The sequence below is a fragment of the Xiphophorus hellerii genome, chromosome 2 (assembly GCF_003331165.1).
Source record: "Xiphophorus hellerii strain 12219 chromosome 2, Xiphophorus_hellerii-4.1, whole genome shotgun sequence".
Classification (NCBI taxonomy): Eukaryota; Metazoa; Chordata; class Actinopteri; order Cyprinodontiformes; family Poeciliidae; genus Xiphophorus; species Xiphophorus hellerii.
In genome coordinates this window covers 31,704,656-31,729,860 of record NC_045673.1, presented here as the reverse complement: position 1 = coordinate 31,729,860, position 25,205 = coordinate 31,704,656, and the positions used below count along the sequence as shown (strand labels likewise).

The window sequence follows — 25,205 nt, the reverse complement described above, 5'->3', positions numbered from 1 at the left end:
TGTTTTTGTGTGCGTTTTTTGCTATCCGCACTATTTTTGATTAGTCCCATCTTGATTCCATAATAGTTTGAAATATTGACATTTTGAGATGCGTACAAAGCACAATCAGACATGTGAATTTGTCAATATTGCCCAAAGAGTCAATATGGAAAATAAAGGCCCCATTTATTTGCTGTTTCACTGCTGGTCTTGTTTTTGTCTTCAGAGAGTGAACCTAGTGATCTCAGTTTGGGACCACGATGCCATGAGCAGGAATGACAGCATGGGAAAACTGTTTCTGGGCTGCGATTCCACAGGAAATCAGCTGAGGCACTGGGCCGACATGTTGTCCAACCCACGGCGACCGGTCGCTCAGTGGCACAGCCTGCTGTTGGCTGAGCAGGTCAACGCCAGCCTGGGGCTGAAAAAGAAAATCCCCGTTCCCAGCAAATTTAAAGAAAATAAGCTGCTAAAAAAACATTTTAAATAGACACGAAAGTATTTTGAAAAAAATATTTTCTGGTGTATCAGTAATGTTGATCACACTGTAGAATATGTACGTATGTAGGACTCACATTTGGGCAACAAAATTTGATCACATTACGAATACCTCAGCAATTTTGTAATATTGTATTTTATCCATGTAAAAATATCCCTGGTTACATTCTCATGCAAAATCTGTGCAAACCAGAGTTTGGATTTTGATTTACGCAAAGAAAATCTCCTTTAATAGTTCATCAGGCCAAATAATGTGTCTGAGTTACGAAGCATGGATTTTTGGGAAATTCACCCAGAGTTACGATTGAATTCACATTTTTAGCACTCATGTCTCCTGAATGTTTTCACATTTTATGAAGGTACAGCCACAAACTTAAATCTATTTCATTATGGTTGTATATAACAGCATGATTGTAAAGAGAAAGCAAAATGCATTGTTTTCAATTTTATATTTTTAGTTTTTATAAATAAATAAATGTAAAAAGTGTGTCATAAATGTGTATAATTTGTTGTTGAATCATCTCTCATGTCTTTAGAGTATGTCCACCATTAGTGTTTTGAAAAGAATATGGAGAAACGTCTGATGCAGATGTTATGCATAGTGCTGATGCCAAACTATTAGCTTTATATTTGTAAACGGCAGGATATCGCTCTCTAATCGTGACTCGATGGACAAATGGAACTCAGAGGAAGCTTACTGTTGCTGATTTATGACTGAAATATTCTGTTGCTTTTCAGCAATACTTAGGGAACTTCAAGCTTGCCTTGTTTACTTGGAAAAAAACTTCCAGACCAATATCATCAACATTTCTCCCCTTTCCCTTTTCCAACTCATCCTTATTGTTTTCTATAGCCTGCATTTGTAGAATACAATTTAAATGTGTATTTTTCATAACGCTGAGAAATACCTCCTATACCACTTGATATTTCTGGCTGCTGCCATAGTAAATCAGGGTATAACTCTTGATTATGATCAGATACATCACCATTAAGAGAAGTAAACTCCGAGTTTATTCATGTATTCAATCTGTTGGCCCTCCTTTCTAAAATTGTAACTAAAATTTTTAATATTTTTGATAAATAAAGTATTAGGAATATTGTCACTTTGAGTGGGAATAAAAACAGCAACAGGTATTTTGTTCCACATAACACAGTAGGAGTGTAACAGGTAAACCTTTTATGGATGCAAACTCGGCAAAAAACCCACCTGTTTAGGATTGTATTTGAAACGTAATCAATTACAAATTTATTGATGGAACCTGACTTAATGTCATGTTTTAATTGGTGATTCTGTGTTGCATTGTGTTTCTGTGTTTGATATGATGTAAAGCACTTTGAAATGCCTTACTGCTGAAATGTGCTATACAAATAAAATTTGATTGATTGATTGATTATTGTTAGTATTATTATTACTACAGTAATATTATTATTATTATTATTATTATTATTATTATTACAGTAATAATAATAATAATAATAATAATAATAACAATAATAATAATAATAATTATTATTATTATTATTATTATTATTATTATTAATACTAATAGCCAAAAGTGATTTTTATTTATTTATTTTTTGTCAAAATCACTTTGGGCAAAAACATTACTTAGGTCATTATTTCAGTAAGGTAATAATATGAGAAATATTGTTTATTGCAGAGTTGGTTTTATCTTGCATGAAACTAACTTTAAAAAATCCAAATACAAGCAACTAATAAATTAAGTCCTTTCCAAGTCGTTTATCAGGTCTTCTATATCTTCATTGTTTTCTACGTTTTTTTTTCCTGGCGCGCAAACATAAGTTACTCAACATCCCCAAGGACGCGTGAAAAGTCAAATGTTTTTTGGTCCTGTTGACTTTCCATATTCACCAACCAGCAGCAGTTAGCTGGTGCGCATTCTGCCCTCGTTCCTCAGCTGGACCGATATAACCGTTTTATTCCTCATGTCAGCCAGGGCTGCTGGTGAGCATGTCTTCGCTCATTTTAACCCGAATTTCTCAACCGCACTAGCAGACTGACATAACTCCTAGAGAGTTAGCTGTGTGTTTGGCTAGCAGCGAACCGAGCTGCTAACGGCTGAAGCGATGTTTGTGAGATGCAGCTGAAGTGCTGTTCGGCCTGGCAAAGATGACGTTCCGACCGAGCCTCGGTGATGCTCCTCTGGCTGCGGGAGGTGGAAGATGGACACCGAGGACGGGTGGACAACTGAACTGACTGCTGACGAACTTCGAAATCCGAAAGTGCTTTGCAGACACGATGGGAGAATCGGTAAGAGGACTGTTCTGTGTTTTCTGAGTCGGTTCCCAGCAGCAAGGTGACCTGTCACCGACAGATGTTGGAGCTCATAGGCTGATGCAAAGCTGCAAGTTCATCACGATTTCCTCGGCCTGAATACACACTGAACGAGTTTCTGAACGAGTCCCAGCGCATGTTTTAATATCTCCTAATATTGCCAAGCAAATGAAAACGGAATTTATTTTAAATCATCATATCAACTAATGGTCAGTGATTACTGTGATGCTGTTCAGACCTGGAGTTATTGTTCTCCTTGGACTTGTAATAAACCTGATTATCATTTTACATCTGGTCAGTGAAGAGAGGCCAGCTGCAGCTCAGCTGATGTTTCTGTAAAATCCGTCTTTTATTCTGCTTCTGCCCTGCACAGTGGAACAGTTGGTATACACACTGTTGCCTTGCAGCAAGAAGGTCCTGGGTTCGATTCCCGGCCCGGAGTATTTCTGCATGGAGTTTGCATGTTCTCCCTGTGCATGCGTGGGTTCTCTCTGGGTACTCTGGCTTCCTGTCAGGTTAATTGGTCTCTCTAAATTCTCCCTAGGTGTGCGTGTATGGTTGTTCGTCCTGTCTGTCTCTGTGTTGCCCTGCAACAGACTGGTGACCTGTCCAGGGTGCTCCCCGCCTCTTGCTCGGAACGTTAGCTGGAGATAGGCACCGTCACCCCTCCCAACCCCACTAGGGACAAGGGTGTTAGAAAATGGATGAATGGATATTTTGCTTCTCCTGTTGTTTCATTGCAACACGATGCATTTTGTTTTGAGGTTTTATTAACAGCGTGTCTGGAGGGGAAAAAAGTCTGCTGACATTTTTACCTTAACATTTGGAGCCACAATACTCAATAACTGTCAGGTCTGTTATTATTCTGACTGAGAGAAAAAAAATCATAAAAAACCCCAAAAACATAGATAGAAGTGAAAATCCTTCCTGTACAAATTATTCCATTCTCAAATTGCTATAAAATGTTTTCTCCATTAATACCTATTATTATCATCAGAACAGTTTAAAGGTTTTCATTTTATGCTTTCAAAACTCCAGTATTAAGTTGCATGTTGTCACTAACCATAGCTGGCAGACGACTGCATGTACGGTTCTGAGGATTATGATTAGCTTGCAACAAGCAGCTGTGGAAGACAGTTTGAAACGTCATTTGAAGCCTCGCTGGATGTATTTAACTCTATAATACTCTACACTGCTAAATTCTTTTAATATGTGGATTAGTCACTTCTGTGTTGCACTTATGTTTTTTGGGGATGCACCGATTGCATTTTTCTTCCCGATCACCAATAACTGATCTTTCGAAAGCCTGACTTGCCGATTCCAATTTTGGCCAATACCAATTCCTTTTTGTCTGAAAAGTTGCTAAATATAACAACTTAGTTACAACAGCGAAGTGATTATTGTGAGGAAATGAACTTCTTCTCATTGGTTTAATATTAGTCTCTTTAGTTTCTAAGCTTTCTGACTAGCACAGCATTTTCATTTTAATGAGTAAGTGTTAGGGTTAGCTTGTCCTCACTGTCTGACATGTATGTTGTGTGTATTGTAGGTTCTTGTCCTGATCTAGCCATGAGTAGGAGTGAGCACACTAACGCCAGGCATGTTCCTGTGGCCCTCACTCCCCAGCTCCCTCTCAGAGCCCATCGGCCCCTGTGCGCGTCGGTTTCCTCCGACAGCAGCGGCCGCTTCAAGGCTTTGGAGACTCAGGAGTGGAAGAACAACCTCAAAGCTCAGGTACAGACAAAAAAACAATGCTGGTTTGGTTTAAACTTGGACAAAACAAAACAAAACAAACAAAAAAATTGTAAACAGTAAAATTGTAATTCTCATTAGAATTTTACTAATATGTCAGTCTGTTTTTATATATATTTTTTTATTTTACGGGAATATCTAAAAAAATAGACTATTGTGAAAAGTTCAATATTTTTTGTCACTCATTTTAGAAAGTAAAACTAGATATAGGTTCATCACACATAGAGTGAAATATTTCAGTCCTTTATTTCTTGCGCTTAGTTGATCATGGACCTTACCAAGCTCCGCCCACAACCGACCTAGTGGCCGCAAGTCTCACAAATAAAGCATTGCGACGCTTTGTTTCTATGTAAACATGGCGTCTTCCACTTCGACTGATTCTCTGCAGTGTATTTCTGACTCGATTAGTGCATCATTTCTACCGGATTTTCACAATATATCAGCTTCTACAATGGACAGAGGAACTAAGAAGTTCATGTCATCTTTTTTGGATGAGATCAAGGTGTTTGAGCCACGCGATGCCTCCAACATTGTGCACGTCACAGCAAAATGCTTTCGCTCGATGAGGAAAACGGCAGATCCACACACCCTCTACATCAATATAGCTGTGGACAAGATCACTGATGCCTTTTGTTCTTGCAAGGCTGGGTAAGTCGGGCATTCATCGTTTTGTAGGTTACTTTTGAAATCAGTGGGTGATTCCTGTGGTTTGTTGGCAAATGTTTGAGTGTGCCTAGGCCTGATACACTGTACTTGGTGCTAGAGTGGCTAACATGAGTAACAGTTTAGTCCAAAGCCTTTTCTGCTAAAATAAAATCTTTAGTGTATTTCAGATACAGTACACATTGCATATTGATCTGTTTAGCTAACGTAAGACTGTGTAGCAGACAGGCTTCAAGGTGTAGAAGTTGTATCAGTACTGCCATTACGCTGTACTTAGCTAACGGGAAGCGTGTGTTTGTGAGAGGGCTACGCAGGTGGTAGCCGCACTTCCACGTAGAATGGGCATCAGCCAATGAAAAGCGGCCCCTGTGGTAAGGTCCATGGCTCACAGATTACAGAGAAGGAGCTTTGTGTAAATGGGTGGAGCTTTGTATGAGCGAGTGTTTAGGATTGCCCAATGGTTGCCACGGGAGATTCAAGGATTTCCCAAACATGAGTGAAAGAACTAAAACAAAACTCCAGGTACGTTTTTGATGAAGGAATAATATTGTAACATAATGTAATAGCTCAAAAATGGCCACACAGGACTGCGGGCAGCAGAATGAAAGTTTTTGACTGGAGGTTCATGTTCGCTGTGTGTGTGTGTTCTTCCAGATGGAGCTGGCCCACAGTGCAGGAGCGGCCAGCAGCACAGGTTCCCTGGAGCGAGCCTCCATGTTCTGCGCGTTGGCATCGGCCTCTCTGTCCAGTCCCGGCCTGCCCAGCCCCCCCGTGGAGACCCTCAGCAAGAGCAAATCCTCCAGCCGCTTCTCTCTCTTCTCCCCTCCGTGGAACAGCAGCTCTGAGTCTGACTCCAACCCGCCATCTCGCTCGGGCTCCAAGAAGCTGCGCAACTACAGCCGGAGAGCAGCCACGGGGCCGGCAGGGGCCCGTGCCCCCGATGTGCTCGAGCCCAAACGGAGCGGCCCTGAACACTTCCAGTACTCTGAGCCGGTCATTTCCAAAGTGACGGACTACATCTACGTGGGTAACCTGAACGCGGCGTACAATGGCCGCACGCTGTGTCGCAACAACATTGACAGCATCATCGACATGAGCAGCGCGCCTGGAGAGCCGGCCCCCTCCCTCAGCCTCATCCCCTGCACCTGCTCCCGCGGGTCCCGGCACAGCTGGTCACGCCTCAAGGTGGACCTGGGGCACATGCCGGACACGCTGGACGAGTGGCCAGCTCTAAAGCACTGCTGCTTTGAGGACATCAACGAGTGCATAAACGCATCCACGGAGAAGAGGAAGCGCGTGCTGGTCCACTGCCGGGACGGGTTCTCTCTAGCGCCCATGTGCATCATCCAGTACCTGATGGTGAAGCAGAACATGAGGCTAATTGCTGCTTATGAGCTGCTGAGAGCCAAGTACCCAGTCAACATCAAGGAGTGTCACCAGAACGTTCTAGTGAGTCTGGAGCGAGCCCTGTGGCCCGGTGGGGAGGTGGACCCTGAGTGCTTCAAACAGGCTCTGTCCCGCAAGCTGGCCTGGACATGATGGCCTCCTTCACTCCCCACTGTCTGCCTGGCTGCTCCTTCTGTTGCTTTTTTTCTTGGGTTGGTACATTTTCCACTGAAACCACCACGGGCAGCTCTACTTTCCTTCTAGATATTACTGCACTTCCTTTTAATTTATTTGGTGAAGAGAAATCATTTCCATGTGTTTCTTTATCAAATATTTAAATGGATCTGGTAATAACAACTTTGTATGCAAATGCTGAACATTTTGCTCTACACCTAATGTTTCGCCAATTCGTTCGCATCTGGCTTGCATTCAAAGTCTATGTAGAGGCGCACCAGACCCATCAAAATCGCTCTAGCCGTTGTTTTCCATTGCCGGCTTATTTTGTCTGACGCATCAGATGCGCTTCCTGCGTCAAATGGTTCAAATCGTGCTGTGCTACACTCTTGAAACGTCTCATGACGGGTCATCGATGGTCGTCCACATAGACTTTGAATGTAAACCAGACATGCCTGACCCTCAAAACACGTTTGGTGTGAACGCACCATTACAGTCAATATAAAATAATTAATAAAGAAACTGAAAGTGACAAAAACAATATGTTGACTACCTTGGTCAAACATGTAAAAACAATCCTTCTTTCAGATGGGTCAGAAAGTGCAGTTAGGAATTATAAATTCAGGGTTTCCACCAAGGGTACCTTTCCAACTTGCTAAATCTGGTGGTAGGAGTGCTAGGGCACTACTGCGTTTTTTAGTTAAAATTGTTTAAAGTTCACAGAAAATTTTAAAATATCACAAGGTCACATTGTGTTATTGGAATCCATTATTAATACCTAAACAGCAACTACAAAATCTTAAAAAGGCAAACATGAAAAAACCCTACCGTAAATAAACAAACAACATGTAGCCTGTTGGCGGGTCAGTAAAGCCTGGTGGCCCGCCAGGCTGATAATACATTGAGGAAACCCCTGTATATATAACATAAAATAAGCAACAGAGCAAGACGTTTCTCAAGGTGTAAAGCATAGAACTATACTGAATAGATCTGCCTTCATGGTTCGAGCACATTGTGACTTCTAGAGTCTTTTTTTTAAACATTGTAATCGATACAGACATTGACATCGGACCGGTGTATCTCTAATTATGACTTTGTTCTCCACCCTTTCTGTTCAGGACTAGCATCCACAGCTGCTTGGCTCCACAGTGTTTTATCTGTAGTCGTACAGTGGATTTATGTTCCTGTTTCTGTTCTACATCATGCTAATGTTCTGTTTTTCTACATCAGGGTAAAATCTTTCAGTGAGCTAACTCAGGAGACTGTTGATGTCAAAGCAATGTGGCATTTATGTTGTTCTGTAGCGACATAGACGCCTCAGAATATTGGGAGTATTCTGTGGTGAAAACCAAGGCCATGTTCGGACACTGATCTTGGCTGAATTGTGCTGGTAATCTGAAGTGGAGTCATACGTTCACAGAGCAAAACTAAGGTTATGCAGATGCGGAATTCATTTCAGACATTAAGAGGAGATATTTCAGATGTATTCATCATGCCAATGGTTGACCCGTTAGTTATTTACTGTCTGGTTCTGACAATGTGGATCAGTGGTTCCCAACCATTTTTGCGTCAGTCTTGTTAAAACCTTTAGCTTGAAGTGGCTAGACTTGATAACTTTAGTTAGAAACTTAAAGCTGGGATCACTATGAATGATGCTCAACAGAAAGAAATATGACAGTTCCATATTTTTTTTGGACTCTTCTTATTTCCTACATAAGTTACATCTTTCATGCTCTAATCACAGGCAAATGTATCTTTTTTTTCATTTGAATTATTCTCCCTAATAAAAATTGTATTAAAGATTTAGTTCTATGAAATATATAATTTAAAAAATCCCCCCTTTTTTTTTTTTAAAGCATCACCAGCACATCACCTATGTGCTGGTGATGGAGTCAGCTAATATTACAGAACATTACATGCTGCATGTAATCATAATGTTTCTAATCCACTTTTTAACATGTTGGTCTTTGTTTTCACACATGAGGATACAAAATATTTACCCCATTTCATCCCTTTTACTGAGTTGCTAAAAAGTGTCAAGAAAGTCTTGCCATTGGTTCCTCTTTGTGCATTAATTTTGATAAATTATTTTTTATTAAAACCAAAACAAGAGGGCATTTAGAGAATAAAAAAGCCTTCTAGCTTCTTCTTTGTAGCTCTTCTAGCTTTCTATTTTGTTGACTTCTTGTGATTTTTGTGTTTGTGAAAATCTAATTGAAACTTTAAACCTTGCATACATGTGCGATCGTACACAACTTCTTACCGGCCTCCAGGTTGGGAACCACTGACTGTAACAACACTTCCTACAAAGTTCACCTGTCTAGTTTTAACAGAAGAAGTAAAATCAACAAATGATGAACAGCTTTTTGTAGCACAGCATCAGCCTGTAAAGATTTCAACTGGGAACGTTACTGAAGTAAAATAGCTGTTTTCACAATTTTATCAGTATGGGAGAATAACGGTGTGTAAAGATGACTGGTCATTCCACATTTACAGATTTTGCACTTTGCAGGAGTAATTTTAAAATGTCATAACATCAACTAGTGCCAAAAACACCCAAAACAAAAACTAAAAATGGCGTTTACAGCATTCCTGATAGCCATGTAATTGTGTTAGACTTTGATTTGTCCAGGGACAGCTTGCGTTCAGACTGCCTAACTCAGGGGTGCCCAAAGTGGGTCTTCGAGGGCCGGCATCCTGCATGTTTTAGTTCTCTCCCTGTTTTAACTCACCTGGATCAAATAATGGCCTAAGAAGAATATTGACATGCTGAAAAGATTGTTGGTACTACCAGGGAGAAAACTAAAACGTGCAGGATGCCTGCCCTCGAGGACCGACTTTGGGCACCCCTGGCCTAACTGATTCTGGTGTTCAAGGCCACTTTTCGATAATAAATAATGGAATCACGGCAATTTTGAAAATACTCTCAATTTTAGCTAAAAGGTTTTGGTGCTAGGATTCTGTGTTTTTTTTTTTTTTTTTGGCTCTATCAAAATTGGTTTATTTCACAAAACTGCAACGGAAGCATGTTCTTTGCATCACGAGTCATGAGCAACAACCACTGGTGCAAACCACAAAGACAACGACAGGAAGTAGTTGGAGAATGAAGGAAGAGCATGGTTTTTAATAACTTATCATGTGAATAAACTTATTCACATGTGATTCTAATTGTGCTTCTTGTGTAATGGAAACAACATAATTACAAAATTGTGATTTTCTGACATTAACGAAGCATTGAGAAAGTTTTGCACACATTTGTAAATGAAACACAGCTAGTTTGAATCTCACATTAGCTCACAAACTCAAATCTCACTCCAAGTTACTTCAGGTTCAGTGTGTGAAGAGTTGGACAGAATTTATGACCCAGTCAGTCACATTTCACCAACTGGTCGACCACCGTGAGGCCACATGAGTGATGATCTTGTTTGGAAGTCAGCTGTTCTTTCTGATATTTATGGGTTTGGATCTCATTGGACTTTGAGTTGCTTCCAAACCTAGCTTTAAATATTCCACATGTTGCATCTCATTGGACATGTTTTCTTTGCTGGGCCTGTCTTTGTCTCCTGATGGAAGATGTGTGGTCTGACCCGTTCTCTGTGTGTCACGGTACCAGTTCATGTGCTGCCACTTCCGTTCTCCATGTTCCACGGCGTTGTTTGGCTTTTGCTCTGTCTGCGCTGATAGCTATTATCTATTGTTTAATTTTTACTTTTCAGCTGCATTTAAATCTATACCAATATTCCCAACTGCCGTATTAATATGCACTAACCAGGTTAAGGCAATGAATCAGCAATCTAGACTTGCTACTGTTTGGTCACTTCCTTTAATGGTAAAAATAAGTTCTGCCCATTTAAATGCTCTAATTTTTTAAAAATGTTTTTCCTGTATTTATTTTTATTGGGCTGTACCTTTCCACAAATGTTTTTGAGTTTATCTTTAACAGAGGGTGAGATGATGATCATATAAACTTTGGTTTATGGTTTTGACCTCTTACGATTAAAATAAGATAGTTTTAGAACCTGTTCAACACAGTGCCACCTGTACTTGTACCTTACAACTTGAAAGCAGATGCACTAGCTAAATCACGGACAGAGTGGTTCTTATTTCTGTCTGCAATGTAGGTTTGAAAATTGTTTTTTTTTAAATCATATTTTGGCACCAGTAGATCTACTAAACTTGACAGTCGAAACACAAATCAAAATCTGCATTTCCACTGCTGTGAAAATCTAGTCTAGTCTTTGTAAAATGAAATGTACTCTCCAATATATGAAGTAATTGTGTTTAAAAAGAGACCAATCAACAGGAATATCAAACACAAAATAACAGCAAATCAACAAAAGAACACAAAGTTCCATTTCAGACCAGAGCATCTTCTTTCACATGTTAGCGTCCCCTACAGGCCTTATGCCAAACTGCAAACTGGACTCAACATTTGCAGACAATGTATTGAACAATGTTTTCAAAGTTTAAAATTCAGGATCAATGCTTTGAACTAGGAGTGGACCATATGGACTTAGAAAATTATCGCAATATTTTGTGGGACTATTGTGATAACAAAAATGAATTAGAAATATATTAATTTCTTCTTTTTATGGCTGTGAATGCATGGAACAGCCTTCAAAGCAGCACAAACAAGATTCTTGGAAAACATTCCCCTTTGAAATGGGCTGCTTCTTAATCACACTTATTTACATAAGTGTGATTAAGATTAAACTGCATGTAGTAACTGCATCAAATCAATTTTCTGATATTTATTAGAAAGTATCAGTTTGTGCCCTCCTGGAACAAACAGTGGAGAAAATAATAAAAATAGCTTTTCTGATAATTTTTTTTTACAATAAACAATACAATAAAAACCCAACCCTTCTTTAAACTTCATAACTGCATCTCTGCCCTCTACTGCATTTCTTTGTCTTCACAATAATGTTTGTGCTCTAAAATTCTCTTAACATTGGAGAATTTGGACAGTCCTGCACCTCCTGCAGCTTTTATATCAGCTTAACTTATTTTAAGACACACTTTTTTATTCACTCAGATGCCATTATTCTCACATTTCAGCTTTGGAGTTTTTTTATGTACAGTTTTTAATATTTATTAACCGCATAAAAAGCTATTTGTAGCAGCAAAATGCTGCTGGGTCCCATGAAAATCAATACTTGTCATTATTTGATGTTTCATAGCAATAAGTGGCTACACATCATCTATTTGGCATCTTCTAGTTTAGATCTTTTTTTAAATCAAAAATAGTGTACACCACATGCACAAAAATCGGGCTTCAGGTGCTTTGGACCCAGATGATGTCACCGTTCATATATGAAACTATCTCTGTTTAACAGAGAGCCTTGGCTGCAGCAGCTGTTCTTTGTTGAAAAAAAGTGCTTTTATAATCGCTCCAAAAATAGTGGAAAGGCTGGTAGCTTATATGTTTTTCATACTTTCAATATTTATTGGTGTTCTGGCTCAAAACATGGTTTTCTGTCATTTTAAGGTAGGCATGTATAACACTGGGTTACAAAAAAGTATTTTTTGAAAGTTGTTCATGTTTTTTCAACAGGACTTTTTTGCACCACTGAATCTAAAATTCCATCCATTTTTCTCAATCAGGTTTTTATTCTAATTTTATTTAGAGAAATCTGATTTTCTGACTAGGCTGATGACATTTAATATTTTTGATCCAAAGAAGATTTTAGGAGAAAAATTTGTTTTCTAACAGAGCGTATTAATTAAGTGTTACAAACTTGGATTTCTGTAAATTGTATAATAAACACTGATAAGGGTAAGTACTTGTAAATTGAACATTACGTCTTCATTGTGTAAAATTCTCCGTCTCTTTCCTGTCCTGATGGAATCTCTCCTCCTGCTCATCATTCATTGATCAGATTCTCAGGAAACCGATCCAGATGAGAGAACAAGTCATGCATTTGATGCTCATGTTGCTCCATAGCTCAGAAAGTTGACCTGATTGAGCAAAACCAATGTGATTTTTGGATTCAGCCAGTGTAATAGATCCGCTGTATCACCAGTGTGAAATTTTAGCTGATGTTACTTTTAAGACCCTTATCTTTAAAATATACCAATAATTAAAGTAATTATTTGCTAAGGCCATAAGTTAAATGCAATTTAGTAATCGCCAAGGAAAACTTTAATTTGTTCAGAATAACAAAACATCAATGGAGCTGCAGCAGAGTTCACCCAAGCTTTTTCTTTTTTTTTTTATATGACTTATTGTGTCCAGATTGGACAGAAAACGATGCATCTTTTCATATTTAGATATCTGGAGCTGATTTATTTTATTTTTTTTATCAGTGTTTAAATGTCAGACGTACACCATAACAGGAAACCGGATCATAACGGCTACATGAAGGTATGATATTTTGTACATTGATTTTGCTTGAATCCTAATACTTTGTATTTGCTATATTTGGTCCCAACCAGACGGCGTCTCTCTTTAAGCACATCGTTCTGTGAAGGGTGCGGTTGTAGTGGAAGTATGGTGCCTTCGTTCAGCGTCGTTTTGTATCCCCTGTGGTGACATTTTGCACAATTTGTATGAATGTAACCTCTTGACATCTTGTACAGAAACAATATCTATTTTTGGATGTTTTATTTGGATGGAAGGTGTGCATGTGACATTTGAGTGACGTGGTTTTTGCTGTTCTCTTTGGTGGTTGTGAAAGCCTGGTAAACGAGCAGATGTTGAAGTGCTCCTGCAAAGCGCTCTAAAAAAACAAACAGTGTTTTGGTGTCTTCTTGTTGTAAATGATGCACATCAGTCCAATTCTCTCAGGTGATTTCTTATTGGTCCACAATGTTTTTAATGAATTTGATGTTTTAAAATGTGAAGCAATGCATTTCTCATCTTTCTTTAGTTGATGTTAATTTCTATTGTTAAAACATTAAATTGCTGTTGTACACCTTGGTGGACTTTTTTGTTGTTGTTGAAGTCAGGCAATTTAAAAGTCCAATATAAAATTGAGCTTAGAGTTTTAACATGTTAAAAGATTTTGTTTTTTATTCTTACTGTGAAAATCCTGAGTGGGTATGGAAAAAATTTGGTCTCTCAATTGTTTTCCAGTGGCCTGGTCGTTAACGTCTCCTCAGTGTCCTCCCAGCTGCTGAAGCCTTACTTTTCTTGACCTGTGCTCCCGGACATCCCCAGCCATTAACATGAACCACCGTTCATTTTCTTCCTGCATGCGTTGCTGATAAACCTCTGCGTAACCTTTGTAGTTGGACAAATGAACCTTCAAGACATGAGCAGTCATTTTTTAGAACCATGAAGGTTTTTTTTGAGGTGGGAGGATGGGAGGGTCAGACATAAATTTCCAGTGGGAAGTTTACTAGAAATTCATTTCCAAAAATGATTATTTAATGATTCCAATATGCTTGACATCATGAAGCCACAAATTGAATTACCAGCCATTATTTTTGCTCTATTTTGAGAAAGGTGAGTAATCTTTGTTTGCATTTTGGTCAGATCTTGAAAAGGCGCAGGCGGGGTCAGTGTGACCCCCGTTGGACCTCATGGGGTCTGAATGATCCCATCTCTTTAGACACGGGAGGGTCAAACAATAAAGGAGACTTTTATTGGATGTAAACATGTTTCGGTCAAGCTAATGTGTTGTAAGGGTAGATGTCATGATCTAGATGTAGATAACATGGTTTCAGATGTAAAACATTCAGTGCTGCATGATGACGGAAGAGGATTCTGGGAAGCTTGAGTTCCGGTGCCTCTGTCTGTCCTTGAAGACTCAAAGAGCTGCTGTCATTTAAAATTTGTTGTTACGCCCACACAGCGTATATCCTGACTGCTGTAACATCTGAAAAACTGGTCATTTAAAAATGAAAATGAAATGAATAAACTAAAGCATCTGCATGTAAAGTCAACATAAGTAGTATTGAGATAAAGCCCTGTAGTTTTTTGTAATCAGCACACATCTTAACTTTAGAGAACTTGATGTGTCAGTTTGTGACGTTCTTTCTGTCTGGACTCTCTGATTCTTGCCTCTGTTTTTAGACATGCCTCCCTGTCAGAGCCGTTTCCATCAGCAGAGAATGTGTCAGCTGTTTGCTGTTGATCTCTCAATGTGGTCGGTGGTGGGTGGGCTTGTTTGAGGGGCTTTCATGTGATAGGGATTCTTGAATTCTTATTCCAAATCAGATGGACAAATTCTGCCTGAGTTCTGCTTTGGTCATGTTTCCTCTTCCTAAGGAAGCATTACTTCCTGGGAACCGATGCTTTCCTGAAATGGTCTCACACTCAGAAGGATTTCCACAGTTATCTGTTTTGGTAAACATTAAAATGTCTGTGGTGACTGATTTCTATAAACACAATGTGTACTTATTAAAATTAATTTCATGATTATTTTATCATTCAGGGGTTTAAAACAAATCAATACCAAGATATCAGAGTGAATAACTCAGACCGGCTGCACCTGCTGTTTGACCAATATCAAACTACAACATGTAAACTGAATGGGATTTTTGATCTTCACAGCTGATATGTTTTTGTATTATGAGCTGGCTGATAAAGAAGGCTGGTTCTGTTCTGGTTTGGTTCTGGTTTTGTTCTGTTCTGGTTTGGTTCTGGGGACTACTTTGAAACTTCTGGGAATAACGGTGCAAAGAAAGATTTTACATAAAATCAAGAAAACTATGAACCATCTGACCATCCTCTTGATAAGATTATTTTTTTTTAAAAAGCAGACTTCCTTTAGTCAGCTGCTTTTTCGAATTTGTTGTAATACAGACTGCTACAGGAGATCTTTCCAACCCACAGCCATCACCATCTACAATAACTCTATCATCAAATGAGCTACAAAATTTAATTTCCATATGCGATTGATAACGTATTTTTGAATTTGAATTGAATTAAATTTTGTTTCCATGTTGGTTTCACATAGATTGCTGTGATAAGTAATTTGTTCCTCTTTGTACTTATATTGTGTTTTTGGTCATTTTTAGCTCCCTCCTGTGTATTCCTGCTGTTTATTTGCCATTAATCCCCATGATTTCTCTCAGTCCTTTAAATCTCGCCCCTCCACCATCTTTACAGCTCTTTATTATCAGTAGATGTTTCCTATAATCAGTGTCCATCCCATGCTCTCTCTTTTTTAACCCACTCCTTGTATTGTATAGTGCTTCATGTTTCGTTGCTAATCAGATCCACTGTGAGTAAATTCCTCTGTTGTTAATTTATTTAATTCTTATGACAACCTGACTTTGACTAGGACCTTGCCAGCACTTCAGTCTTCCTTTTCCAGATATAAAAATTATGTACTTTCCTTTTGTTTTTCTCCTCATTGCTAAAGAAATGCTCTGCAGAAACAACCACATTTTTAATTTCATTAAATCATTGTTACAAGGAAGTAATAAGACAAGAACAATGCAAAGGTCCAAACCTTTGCTTTGTTCTTTTGCTTAAAATAAAATGAGTAACGAGCATGTCAGCAAGTACGCAAAAATTAACTAAATGAGCTGAAATGAAATGAGTTTTGATGGTACCAGTTAAAAAGAACAACAGTCTTAAAGGGCGGGTTATTTATAATGCAGGCAGCCTAGGAAGGGGCAACTGACAGTGTACTGTATTTCATGACCTTGCCATCTGATTGGCTTGTCCAGTAATCCACAACCATATAGAGAAAGTGGAGGATTTAGAGGGCTTTCTGAGATTGCAATATAAACCTTCTTTACACTTTATCAGCTTGGGACTCCATCTGCATCTGACTGCAGCAGCTCTGCCTCGGTAAAGGAAAAACTTTTCTTTATTCTCTTCATCTTGATGTTGCTTTGTTCTCTCTGTCGGCTACCTGACAGCGACTTTTCTTTTCTTTTCTTTATTTAAGGCAGCAAATCTTTACAAGGTAGAAACTTTGCTGTTAACAGGTGAAGTTTTTTCTTGATATTACTTGTGAATGCCTTTGGTGTAGTGTGAAATTTTGTGTCTGACTTGGAAAGGATTTTGCTTTTTGAGGTAAGAAAGGGCGATCTTCTCTGTTGGCATTAAGTGCTGCTGGGCCGCTCCGTGATGCGTCGTCTGTTAATGTGGAACACTGAAAGCCAACGCCAAGGCGAGGCTCTGAGTTGAAAATCAATCCAACAGTTTTTATCCTCCTGTCAACACCATGGAGGTTAGTATTTGGAGGAACACCTGGTTTGATACAGTGTTGACAGAAGTTGTGTCTCTTTAAATGAAGCCATGTCTACTGAACCCGGTCTGTAAAAATGAAGTTAAATGGTTGTGAATCCCTCAGTTTTCCTTCCACAGTTAAGCTTCCTCTTTTAGAAAACACTTAGGACACAAATGCAGAACCATATATATATATATATATATATATATATATATATATATATATATATATATATATATATATATATATATATATATTGTGTGTTATTAGGTATTGCTGTGTCCAGATTTTCCTTAAATAAACTTGTAGGCAAGACATAGCCTCTTTTCTTCCTGTTACTACTTCAAGGAGCTCTGACATTTGCCACATCCTTCTTTACAGGGGATCTGTTTTTTTTTTCTTCATACTTGATGAAAGCTTTGGGAACAGCTGTAGACCCAGGAATAGATGTTACTCTGCTGCTCTGCTGCAGCTTCTACGGATTACAATCAGCTCAGGCAACAGCTATGCAGCCTTAAGAGATCTGAAACTGTCTTAGTTTCTTTGTAACCCACTGACGTTACACATAAGGTTTTATATTTTGAGTGAAATACATTGTCTTGATAAAGTGTTTGAAACAGAGTTGGGAAAAAGTATTACAATATAAATCCAATATCACACAGTGTGAGAAAGATAATTGATCCAGTTACAGGACGGACAGCAGCGTAAATTACACCGGGTTACAAAAAATGATTTTTTGGAAGTTGTCCATGTTTTTTCAACAGGATTCATTTGCATCACTGAATCCAAAACTGACATTCATTCTTCTCAATCAGGTTTTTATTCTAATTGTCGTGGCCATTTATGTAAAAGTTTTGTAGTTTATAATTTCTACCAATTTTGTTTTGTTCTTTGGGTAGTGGGAATATATTTAAGTTGATTTAGATTCAAAATTTGTAATTAATTTTTATATTTGGAATTAATTAGATTACATTGTTAATTGTTAGACCCGCCCACCAATTTGAGCAATTAAGAACACACCGGGTGCTGGGTGGATTGTTTGGTGAATGTCTGGTGTGGACGGGAGGTTTTTGTAGAATGATTTTTTGACCACTTGAACACTTGAACATTAAATTGAGAGTATTTTTCATTTCAACTAAGTTACAAGACCTTTTATTTCAACTTTAACAATAAATGAATAAGTAAAAGTGCGTACAAATCCGAAACCACCCTTTACCACCCACAGCCTTTATTGGAGTTTTTTTTTTTGCTTTTTTTGGAACGAAAGGCTGCGACATTTAAGTCAAAAAAACATTATATTTTTATTTTTCTTGGACTGGCTTGGAACGTTTGGATGATCGAACTTGGAGGACTGAAACTTCACGTAATGGACTTGGAGAAGACGCACAAAGTTCGTGAGTAAATGCGGTGCTTTGTTGGAAAGAGCAGAGACTGAACTGCAAAGTGAAAAGTTTGTTTTGGACAATTTTCTTTTGGATTTGGAGAAACGAAATTTGTGTTGAAAATGGATGAACAAGATGAAGGATTTCAAAAAGAAAAAGAACTTTTAATTTAATTAAAAGGCGCAGAGCCAAACTCAGCGTGCTGACAAGAAAAAGAAATGACATTCATGCTTTAATTGATGCTGGAGAATCAAAATCCTCCATAGAGGAGCATATGAAAACTTTTAATAATTATTTAGCGGAGTTTATGGACTTGCAATCTTCAGTTCAAAGACTGCTTAGCGATGAAGAAAAAGAAACTGATCACGGCGATTGGTACGAACCAAAGCTGATCAGTTTTAAAGAGTTCTTGGATGACATCGAAAATTGGATGGATGGCGATCGAGATGCACAGAAGAGCGAAGTATGTTCAGCATTGAACGTTGAATCAAAGGCGGCATCTCATGACCGTAACGTTGAGCCGGATGACAGCGTCTCACAGACTGCGCAACAAAGGATCGGCAAAGACTCTGAAAGGCTATCTGGGTCCGCAGCTAAACCAGTCAACACGGCACCCAGTATAGTGAGTAAAGCTTCTAGTTCGCGGAGTAAAAGTTCCCGTGCGGCTTCAATGGCGCTGATGGAAGCCGAGGTGGAAAGAGCCGCTCTGAAGGCGGAGGTGGATGCGCTGCAAGAAAAACATGCGCTTGAGCTGGAAGAACTTCAGTTAAAAACAAGAAAAGAAGCATTGGTTTTGAGAACCAAGCTGGTGAAGGCGGATGCAAAGATGAAAATCTACAACTCTACGCAAGATCAGAAAAGTCATGTTTCCAGCTCTGGTGTCATAAATCAGGATACATCAGTTTCTGCGATATCTACTGAGTTCATACCCGCTGCTACAGCTCAAAAGGCTCCAAGAACACAGAAACGATTGTCTACTCTTGCACCTTTGCCAATGCCCCAAGATACACCTATTAATGAAACATTAAAAGTGAAACCAGAAGGAGAAAGCCCAAGACAAATATCTTCTCAGGTTGATGTTCATAGTAGTGCATTAACAGAGATTATGATGAAGCAGAATGAAATCACTGAGATGCTTGTAAAACAACAAAGACTGTCACTCCTGCCATCTGTAGAAATCCCTGTTTTTAGTGGAGATCCTTTGCATTTTAGGTCCTTTCTTAAGGCATTTGAGCAAGGAATAGAAACTAAGACAGATAACATGCAGGACAAGCTTTATTACTTAGAGCAGTTTACCACAGGTCAGCCTAGAGCTTTAGTGAGAAGTTGTATGCACATGAGTCCACAAACTGCTTATCTGGAAGCAAAAAGACAGCTTGAGTGGAACTTTGGTAACAGAGCAAAAATAACATCTGCATTTATAGACAAAGCTCTGAATTGGTCAGTCTTAAAGTCTGATGATGCTGCAGCTTTAAGAGCTTATACATTCTTTTTAAGAAGTTGTTTCAACACAATGGATGAAGCTGGGTTTATTGAAGAGCTTGAAAACTCAACCAATATGAGAATTCTTGTTTCAAAGTTGCCTTTTAGACTTCGTGATACATGGCGACTAATTGTGGTTGACATAGCAGAAAAGTATGATCATAGAGCAAGGTTTAAAGATCTTCTTGATTTTCTGGAAAAACAAACAAAAGCTGCATTAGATCCTGTTTATGGAGAAGGTCAAACTGCAAAAGAAAAGATGGCTTTAAAACCATCAAAGGTTCCTTTTAAAACTAAAAGCAGCAGTTTTGCCACTTCTGTTGCTGTAGTTTCTAAACAGAACAATGACAAACAGGTCCAGTTTAACCATGAGGTTACAAAGTTGGTTCAAGCTTGGTGCTTATTTTGTGATGGAAATCATTGCATGGAAAAATGCGACTCATTTAAGCAGAAAGCCAACAAAGAAAAGGTGACATTCCTTAAAAGTAAAGGTTTATGCTTTGGTTGCTTACAGAAGGGACATATGAGTAAGAACTGTCCACAACGTCTGACATGCCTCACCTGTAATAAAAGTCACCCTACTGTTCTGCATATTAAACCAACAGAGCAGCAGTACCAAGCATTTAAGGCTGAGGGTAAAGAGTCACCAATCTCAAATGCTCTTGTGTCTTTGAATGTTGGTAGCTACACTGGGGCCGGGTCTAATGAGTGTGTTCTGTCAGTCGTCCCAGTAAAAGTAAAGTTGGAAAAGGGGACAAAGATTGTGGAGACTTATACCTTTCTAGATCCAGGCAGCTCTGCAACATTTTGTACAGAGGCTTTGATGATACAGTTAAATGCATCTGGAAAGAAAGTGGAAATCATGCTAAAAACCATGGGTCAGGAAAAACCTGCAAGTAGCTATAGATTATCTGGTTTGGAAGTAGCTGCTTTAAAAGAAAATGAGTACTTGAAGTTGCCTGATGTTTATACTCAACAGTCCATTCCTGTCACTAAAGAAAACATCCCTAAAGAAGAAGACTTAAGAAAATGGTCTTATCTGAAAGTTGTTGAGTTGACACCAATAGATGCTGGCATTGGGCTGCTCATTGGTGTAAATTCTCCCAAAGCATTGGAACCTTGGAAAATAGTTAACAGTGAAGGTAGTGGGCCTTATGCTGTGCTAACACGCCTTGGTTGGGTTGTTAATGGTCCACTCAATCAGGGTAGTGAAGGAAATGGACATGTTGCTAGTTCTATTCAGGTGAACCGTATCTCAATAAGCAGTTTGGAAGAAATGCTGGTCAGTCAGTATAATCAGGATTTTGTAGAGCACAAGTGCAATGATTGAACTGAAATGTCTGTAGAAGACAAACAGTTCATGGATATCATGTCAGAGTCAGCGGTGCTTAAAGATGGTCATTATTACCTGAAGTTACCCTTTCGTAATCCTGAAGTAAAAATGCCCAACAACAAACAGGTGGCCCAGCAGAGGGCGCAATGTCTGTTAAAACGATTTCAGAAGGATAAGTTATTCTTTGAAGAGTACAAAGAATTTATGCATAATGTTAGTGTGGAAGGGCATTCAGAAATCGTACCACAAGATCAAATGGAACATGAGGAAGGAAAGGTGTGGTACGTACCTCATCATGGGGTCTACCACCCCCGTAAGAAAACACTGCGGGTTGTTTATGATTGTGCTGCAATGTTTGCTGGAACATCACTGAACAAAGAGCTGTTACAGGGACCAGATTTGACTAGCACCTTATTAGGTGTGCTCATTCGTTTTCGGCAAGGTCCAATAGCCCTTATGACAGACATTAAAGGGATGTTCCACCAAGTCAAAGTTGCTCAGGAACATGTAAATTACTTACGTTTTCTCTGGTGGCCCCACGGTGACATCACAAAAGAGCTTGTTGAACATAGAATGTTGGTCCATATTTTTGGTGCAGTCTCTTCCCCTAGTTGTGCCACATATGCACTTTAAAAGACTGCTGATGACAACCAACATCTGTACCCAGAAGAGGTTATTAATACAATCAGACACAGCTTCTATGTAGATGACTGTCTCAGGTCTGTACAGACAGTTGAGCAGGCCATTTCTCTTTATCAAGAGCTCACTGAGGTGTGTGCCAAGGGGGGATTTAGGCCTAATAAATGGGTGTATAGTGAGCGCTCTGTCCTCTCGCAGATCCCTGAGGAAAACAGAGCAACAGGTGTAAGGATGCTAGATCTTAGCCGGGACCAGCTTCCCACTGAAAGAGCCCTGGGGGTACAATGGGATGTTGACCAGGATGTTTTCACCTTTAGCATTGTAAACAAGCACAAACCACTAACAAGACGTGGTATTGTGTCCATTGTCAGCTCTATTTATGACCCTTTGGGTTTCTTAGCTCCAGTTGTTCTCTCTGCTAAACAGATTCTTCAACATTTATGTAAACTGAAGTTTGGCTGGGATGAGGCAATTCCACCAGAAATGGCACAAGTTTGGAAAAAATGGATCAAAGATTTAGTTCTTCTTGACAACTTTAGTGTCAGAAGATGCATCACACCCAAAAGATTTGGGGAAATAAGAAGTGCACAACTGCATCACTTTTGTGATGCCAGTGAAACTGGGTTTGGTGCTGTGTCTTATCTTAGGCTAACTAATAGCAAAAAGGAAGTGTGCGTTTCCTTTGTTATTGGTAAAGCAAGAGTAGTACCATTAAAACAAATCACTATACCACGACTTGAACTTGCTGCTGCAGTTTTAGCTGTATGTCTGGACAAAATGCTGTTAGTTCAACTTGGACTCAATCTGAGTGAATCAGTCTTTTGGTCTGACAGCACAACCGTCCTGCAGTACATTGCAAACACAACAACACGGTTCAAAACTTATGTAGCTAATAGAGTGTCCATCATTCGTGATCTTACAAAGGTTACTCAGTGGAGATACATCAGCTCAAAGTTGAATCCAGCTGATGCAGCCTCTCGAGGCATGAAGGTTGGCTCTTTTTTAAAGCCTTCCACCTGGATCAGTGGGCCAGAATTCCTCACAAAACCTGAGATCCAATGGCCAGCAGTGATTAAAGAATTACCTGTACATTTGGAAGCTGATCCAGAGGTTAAAGATCAAGTCCTGACATGTGCAGCTGTGCTGGAAGAAGTGTGTCCCACCACCAAGCTGCTAATGTACTTTTCCAGTTGGACAAAGCTAAAAAGATGTGTAGCATGGCTCCTGAAACTAAAAGAAATGCTACGAACAAAGAAGTTGCTAACTGCACACTGTGGAAATCAAATGTGTGATAAACAGGACAATAAAACAGATATTCAGCTCACTACTGATGATCTGTCCAAGGCAGAGGAAGCCATAGTGAGAGCTGTGCAGAGAAAACATCATGGCAATGAAATGGCTGCTCTGAGCTCTGGTGCAGTGAAGAAGTCAAGTCATCTGTACAAGCTTGATCCTGTTGTTAATGATGGTGTGTTGAGAGTGGGAGGCAGACTGAGCAAAGCATCCTTACCTGAAGAAACAAAACATCCTGCAATATTGCCTAAAGGAAGCCATGTTTCAAAGCTCATTCTTCAACATATCCATGAAAAGGTTGGACACAGAGGAAGAAATCACATGCTTTCTACCCTTCGACGACAGTACTGGATCCCTCATGCTAATTCAGCAGCCAGAAAGATCATTAGAGACTGTATGGTGTGTCAAAGGCAACGACAAAAGCCAGGTGAGCAAAAAATGTCAGATCTTCCTATTGACAGAATCTCAACTGATCTTCCACCATTTACTTATGTTGGTACTGATTACTTTGGACCAATAGAAGTGAAGAGAGGGAGAACTATTGTAAAAAGATATGGAGTTCTCTTCACATGCCTAACCTGTCGTTCAGTTCACCTTGAGGTGGCACATGCTCTTGATACAGATTCCTGCATAAACGCCATCAGGAGATTAATCTGCCGCAGAGGACAAGTCAAGGAAATCCGGTCGGACAATGGAACCAACTTTGTCAGCTGTCAAGAAAATCCGAGCTCATCCCACTTCCCCATGCTGGAGATTTAAGTTTAACAGTAATAATAAATAAAGTTATCTTTAAAATGAATCACTCAAGTGACATCTAGGCCCAACAGTATACTTAGGTGTCAATAAAATAAATCTGGTTGTGTGTGTTGTTTTTGTCTCATGCAAACTTTGCTTTAATTCTACTTTTTTCTATCTAATCATAAGAAATCATAGTCAGTCAGAGAGAGTCATTAAACAGGAAAAGCAGGTTTCCTGGAAAAAGAGGAAGTTTCCAGCCTGCAGATTTATAAAAATAGCTGAGACTATACCTTATTTCAAAGCATGAATGTTTTAAAGAATGAAATCTAAACATTATTAGTAATTGGATAAGATTCAAAGTAAAATACTTATATTAATATTGGTTTACTTGTAATAATACTTACACTTATATTTGTGGGAACACTTACAAGAAAAACAAGTAACTGTAACTTTGGTATCAAATAATTAGAATCATGGATTATTCTTGGTTTCTTTTCAGAAAAACATCTGTAATAACTCACATTAGGATTATAATAAGGATAATTAATAAGTTATGGTTATAAAATTATAAAGGAATGCTAAATCAGAGAAGCTAAAGAAAATAAATGTGATATAAATGTGATTTTGACATTGAACTTGAAATGGTGTAAAAAAGGTGTAACTGCAATTAAACATCACTGATATGTTGGAGGTAGAGAGTAGGTGAAAGGTTGTGCAGGCAACAGACACAGGAGGTTGAGCAACCCTGAGACATTAGCACAGACATCAGGACATAATGTCTGTAAGACAGTGATGGATATGAGATCATCTGTCTAAGCAGACAGCCAATGAAACAAGCCCAGCAACAGTGCTAGCCAAAGAAACCCTATAAAAGGTGAGTGCAAAAGAGGAACCGTTCGTTGGATCCTCCGGGCAGCTTCGAGCCAAGAGATGGACAAAGAACTCTGCAGCTGAAGAAGAGCCGGGGCCACGGAGGCGAAGACTGTCCTGCCATGAGGACCAACCCGTCAGGCCCACAACTTGTGGCTTCGAATCGCACTTCTCTCATCAGCTGGGTTCAGACCCCAAAGACAAAGATGAAGACAAAGGCAAAGACAAAGAAGAAGAACTGGTGCCTTTTTTCCTGCCAGCACCAAGTCCTGTGTAACCTCACCATCCATGCGGAAAAGAAGCTCATCAGACCTACAGAGATTCCTGCCTTTGCCGATCAACATCTTCCTCCTGCTGCAGCACCTTCTTCATCGTCGTGCCAGGTCTGGGGTTCGAAACGTCAAACTCCGTCCGTCTCTCTCAAAGGTTCCCTTTTTTAGTTCTCAGTATCAGCAGTAGGGAAAGATAGACTAGATGATTGATTTTACTTATTTGATTATTTCTAATACTGAATTAAGCTGTACTGACCCTTGCAAAACTGCCTTACTAATAAAATATTTAGCATAAAGAAAATCTAAAAGATGTTGTGG

The 25,205-nt window shown here is 39.2% G+C and overlaps 3 protein-coding genes across 8 annotated transcripts in view; all 3 read left to right on the top strand.

Annotated features, from left to right (window-relative positions):
- syt8 (synaptotagmin VIII) overlaps window positions 1-965 on the top strand; it is a 45,409-nt gene extending 44,444 nt beyond the window's left edge. For all 3 annotated transcript variants that reach the window (XM_032550901.1, XM_032550908.1, XM_032550912.1), the window contains one exon: window positions 206-965. In XM_032550901.1, coding sequence (XP_032406792.1) covers window positions 206-469 — 264 coding nt within the window. In that variant the 3' untranslated portion in view covers window positions 470-965. The remainder of the gene's footprint in view (window positions 1-205) is intronic.
- A 1,340-nt stretch (window positions 966-2,305) lies between these two features.
- On the top strand, window positions 2,306-15,443 carry LOC116709285 (dual specificity protein phosphatase MPK-4). Of its 3 annotated transcripts, none has more exons than XM_032547723.1 (3): window positions 2,306-2,749; window positions 4,400-4,507; window positions 5,843-13,667. In XM_032547723.1, exons 1-3 carry the CDS (start codon window positions 2,738-2,740, stop codon window positions 6,725-6,727), a joined length of 1,005 nt encoding a protein of 334 aa, XP_032403614.1. In that variant the 5' UTR covers window positions 2,306-2,737; the 3' UTR covers window positions 6,728-13,667. The 3 variants fall into 3 exon arrangements, with proteins under 3 accessions (XP_032403614.1, XP_032403622.1, XP_032403606.1); XM_032547715.1 differs by having other exon boundaries at window positions 2,309-2,749; window positions 4,323-4,507; window positions 5,843-15,443; XM_032547731.1 differs by lacking the exon at window positions 4,400-4,507.
- Window positions 15,444-16,393: 950 nt separating this feature from the next.
- The window catches only part of LOC116709304 (troponin I, fast skeletal muscle-like), a 38,898-nt gene continuing 30,086 nt past the window's right edge, over window positions 16,394-25,205 (top strand). The window contains exon 1 of one of the 2 annotated variants that reach the window (XM_032547743.1): window positions 16,394-16,493. The gene's annotated coding sequence lies outside the window, so the exon portion shown is untranslated. Of the gene's footprint in view, window positions 16,494-16,728; window positions 16,819-25,205 lie in introns of those variants that run through there. The other variant, XM_032547747.1, reaches the window with a different exon arrangement.

Bases quoted from the DNA above. Each gene is read 5' to 3' on its own strand.
- LOC116709285 (XM_032547715.1), top strand. From the start codon at position 2,662: ATGGACACCGAGGACGGGTGGACAACTGAACTGACTGCTGACGAACTT. The intron at 2,750-4,322 runs GTAAGAGGACTG...TGTGTATTGTAG, and splicing joins CAGACACGATGGGAGAATCG to GTTCTTGTCCTGATCTAGCC. The intron at 4,508-5,842 runs GTACAGACAAAA...GTGTTCTTCCAG, and splicing joins AGAACAACCTCAAAGCTCAG to ATGGAGCTGGCCCACAGTGC.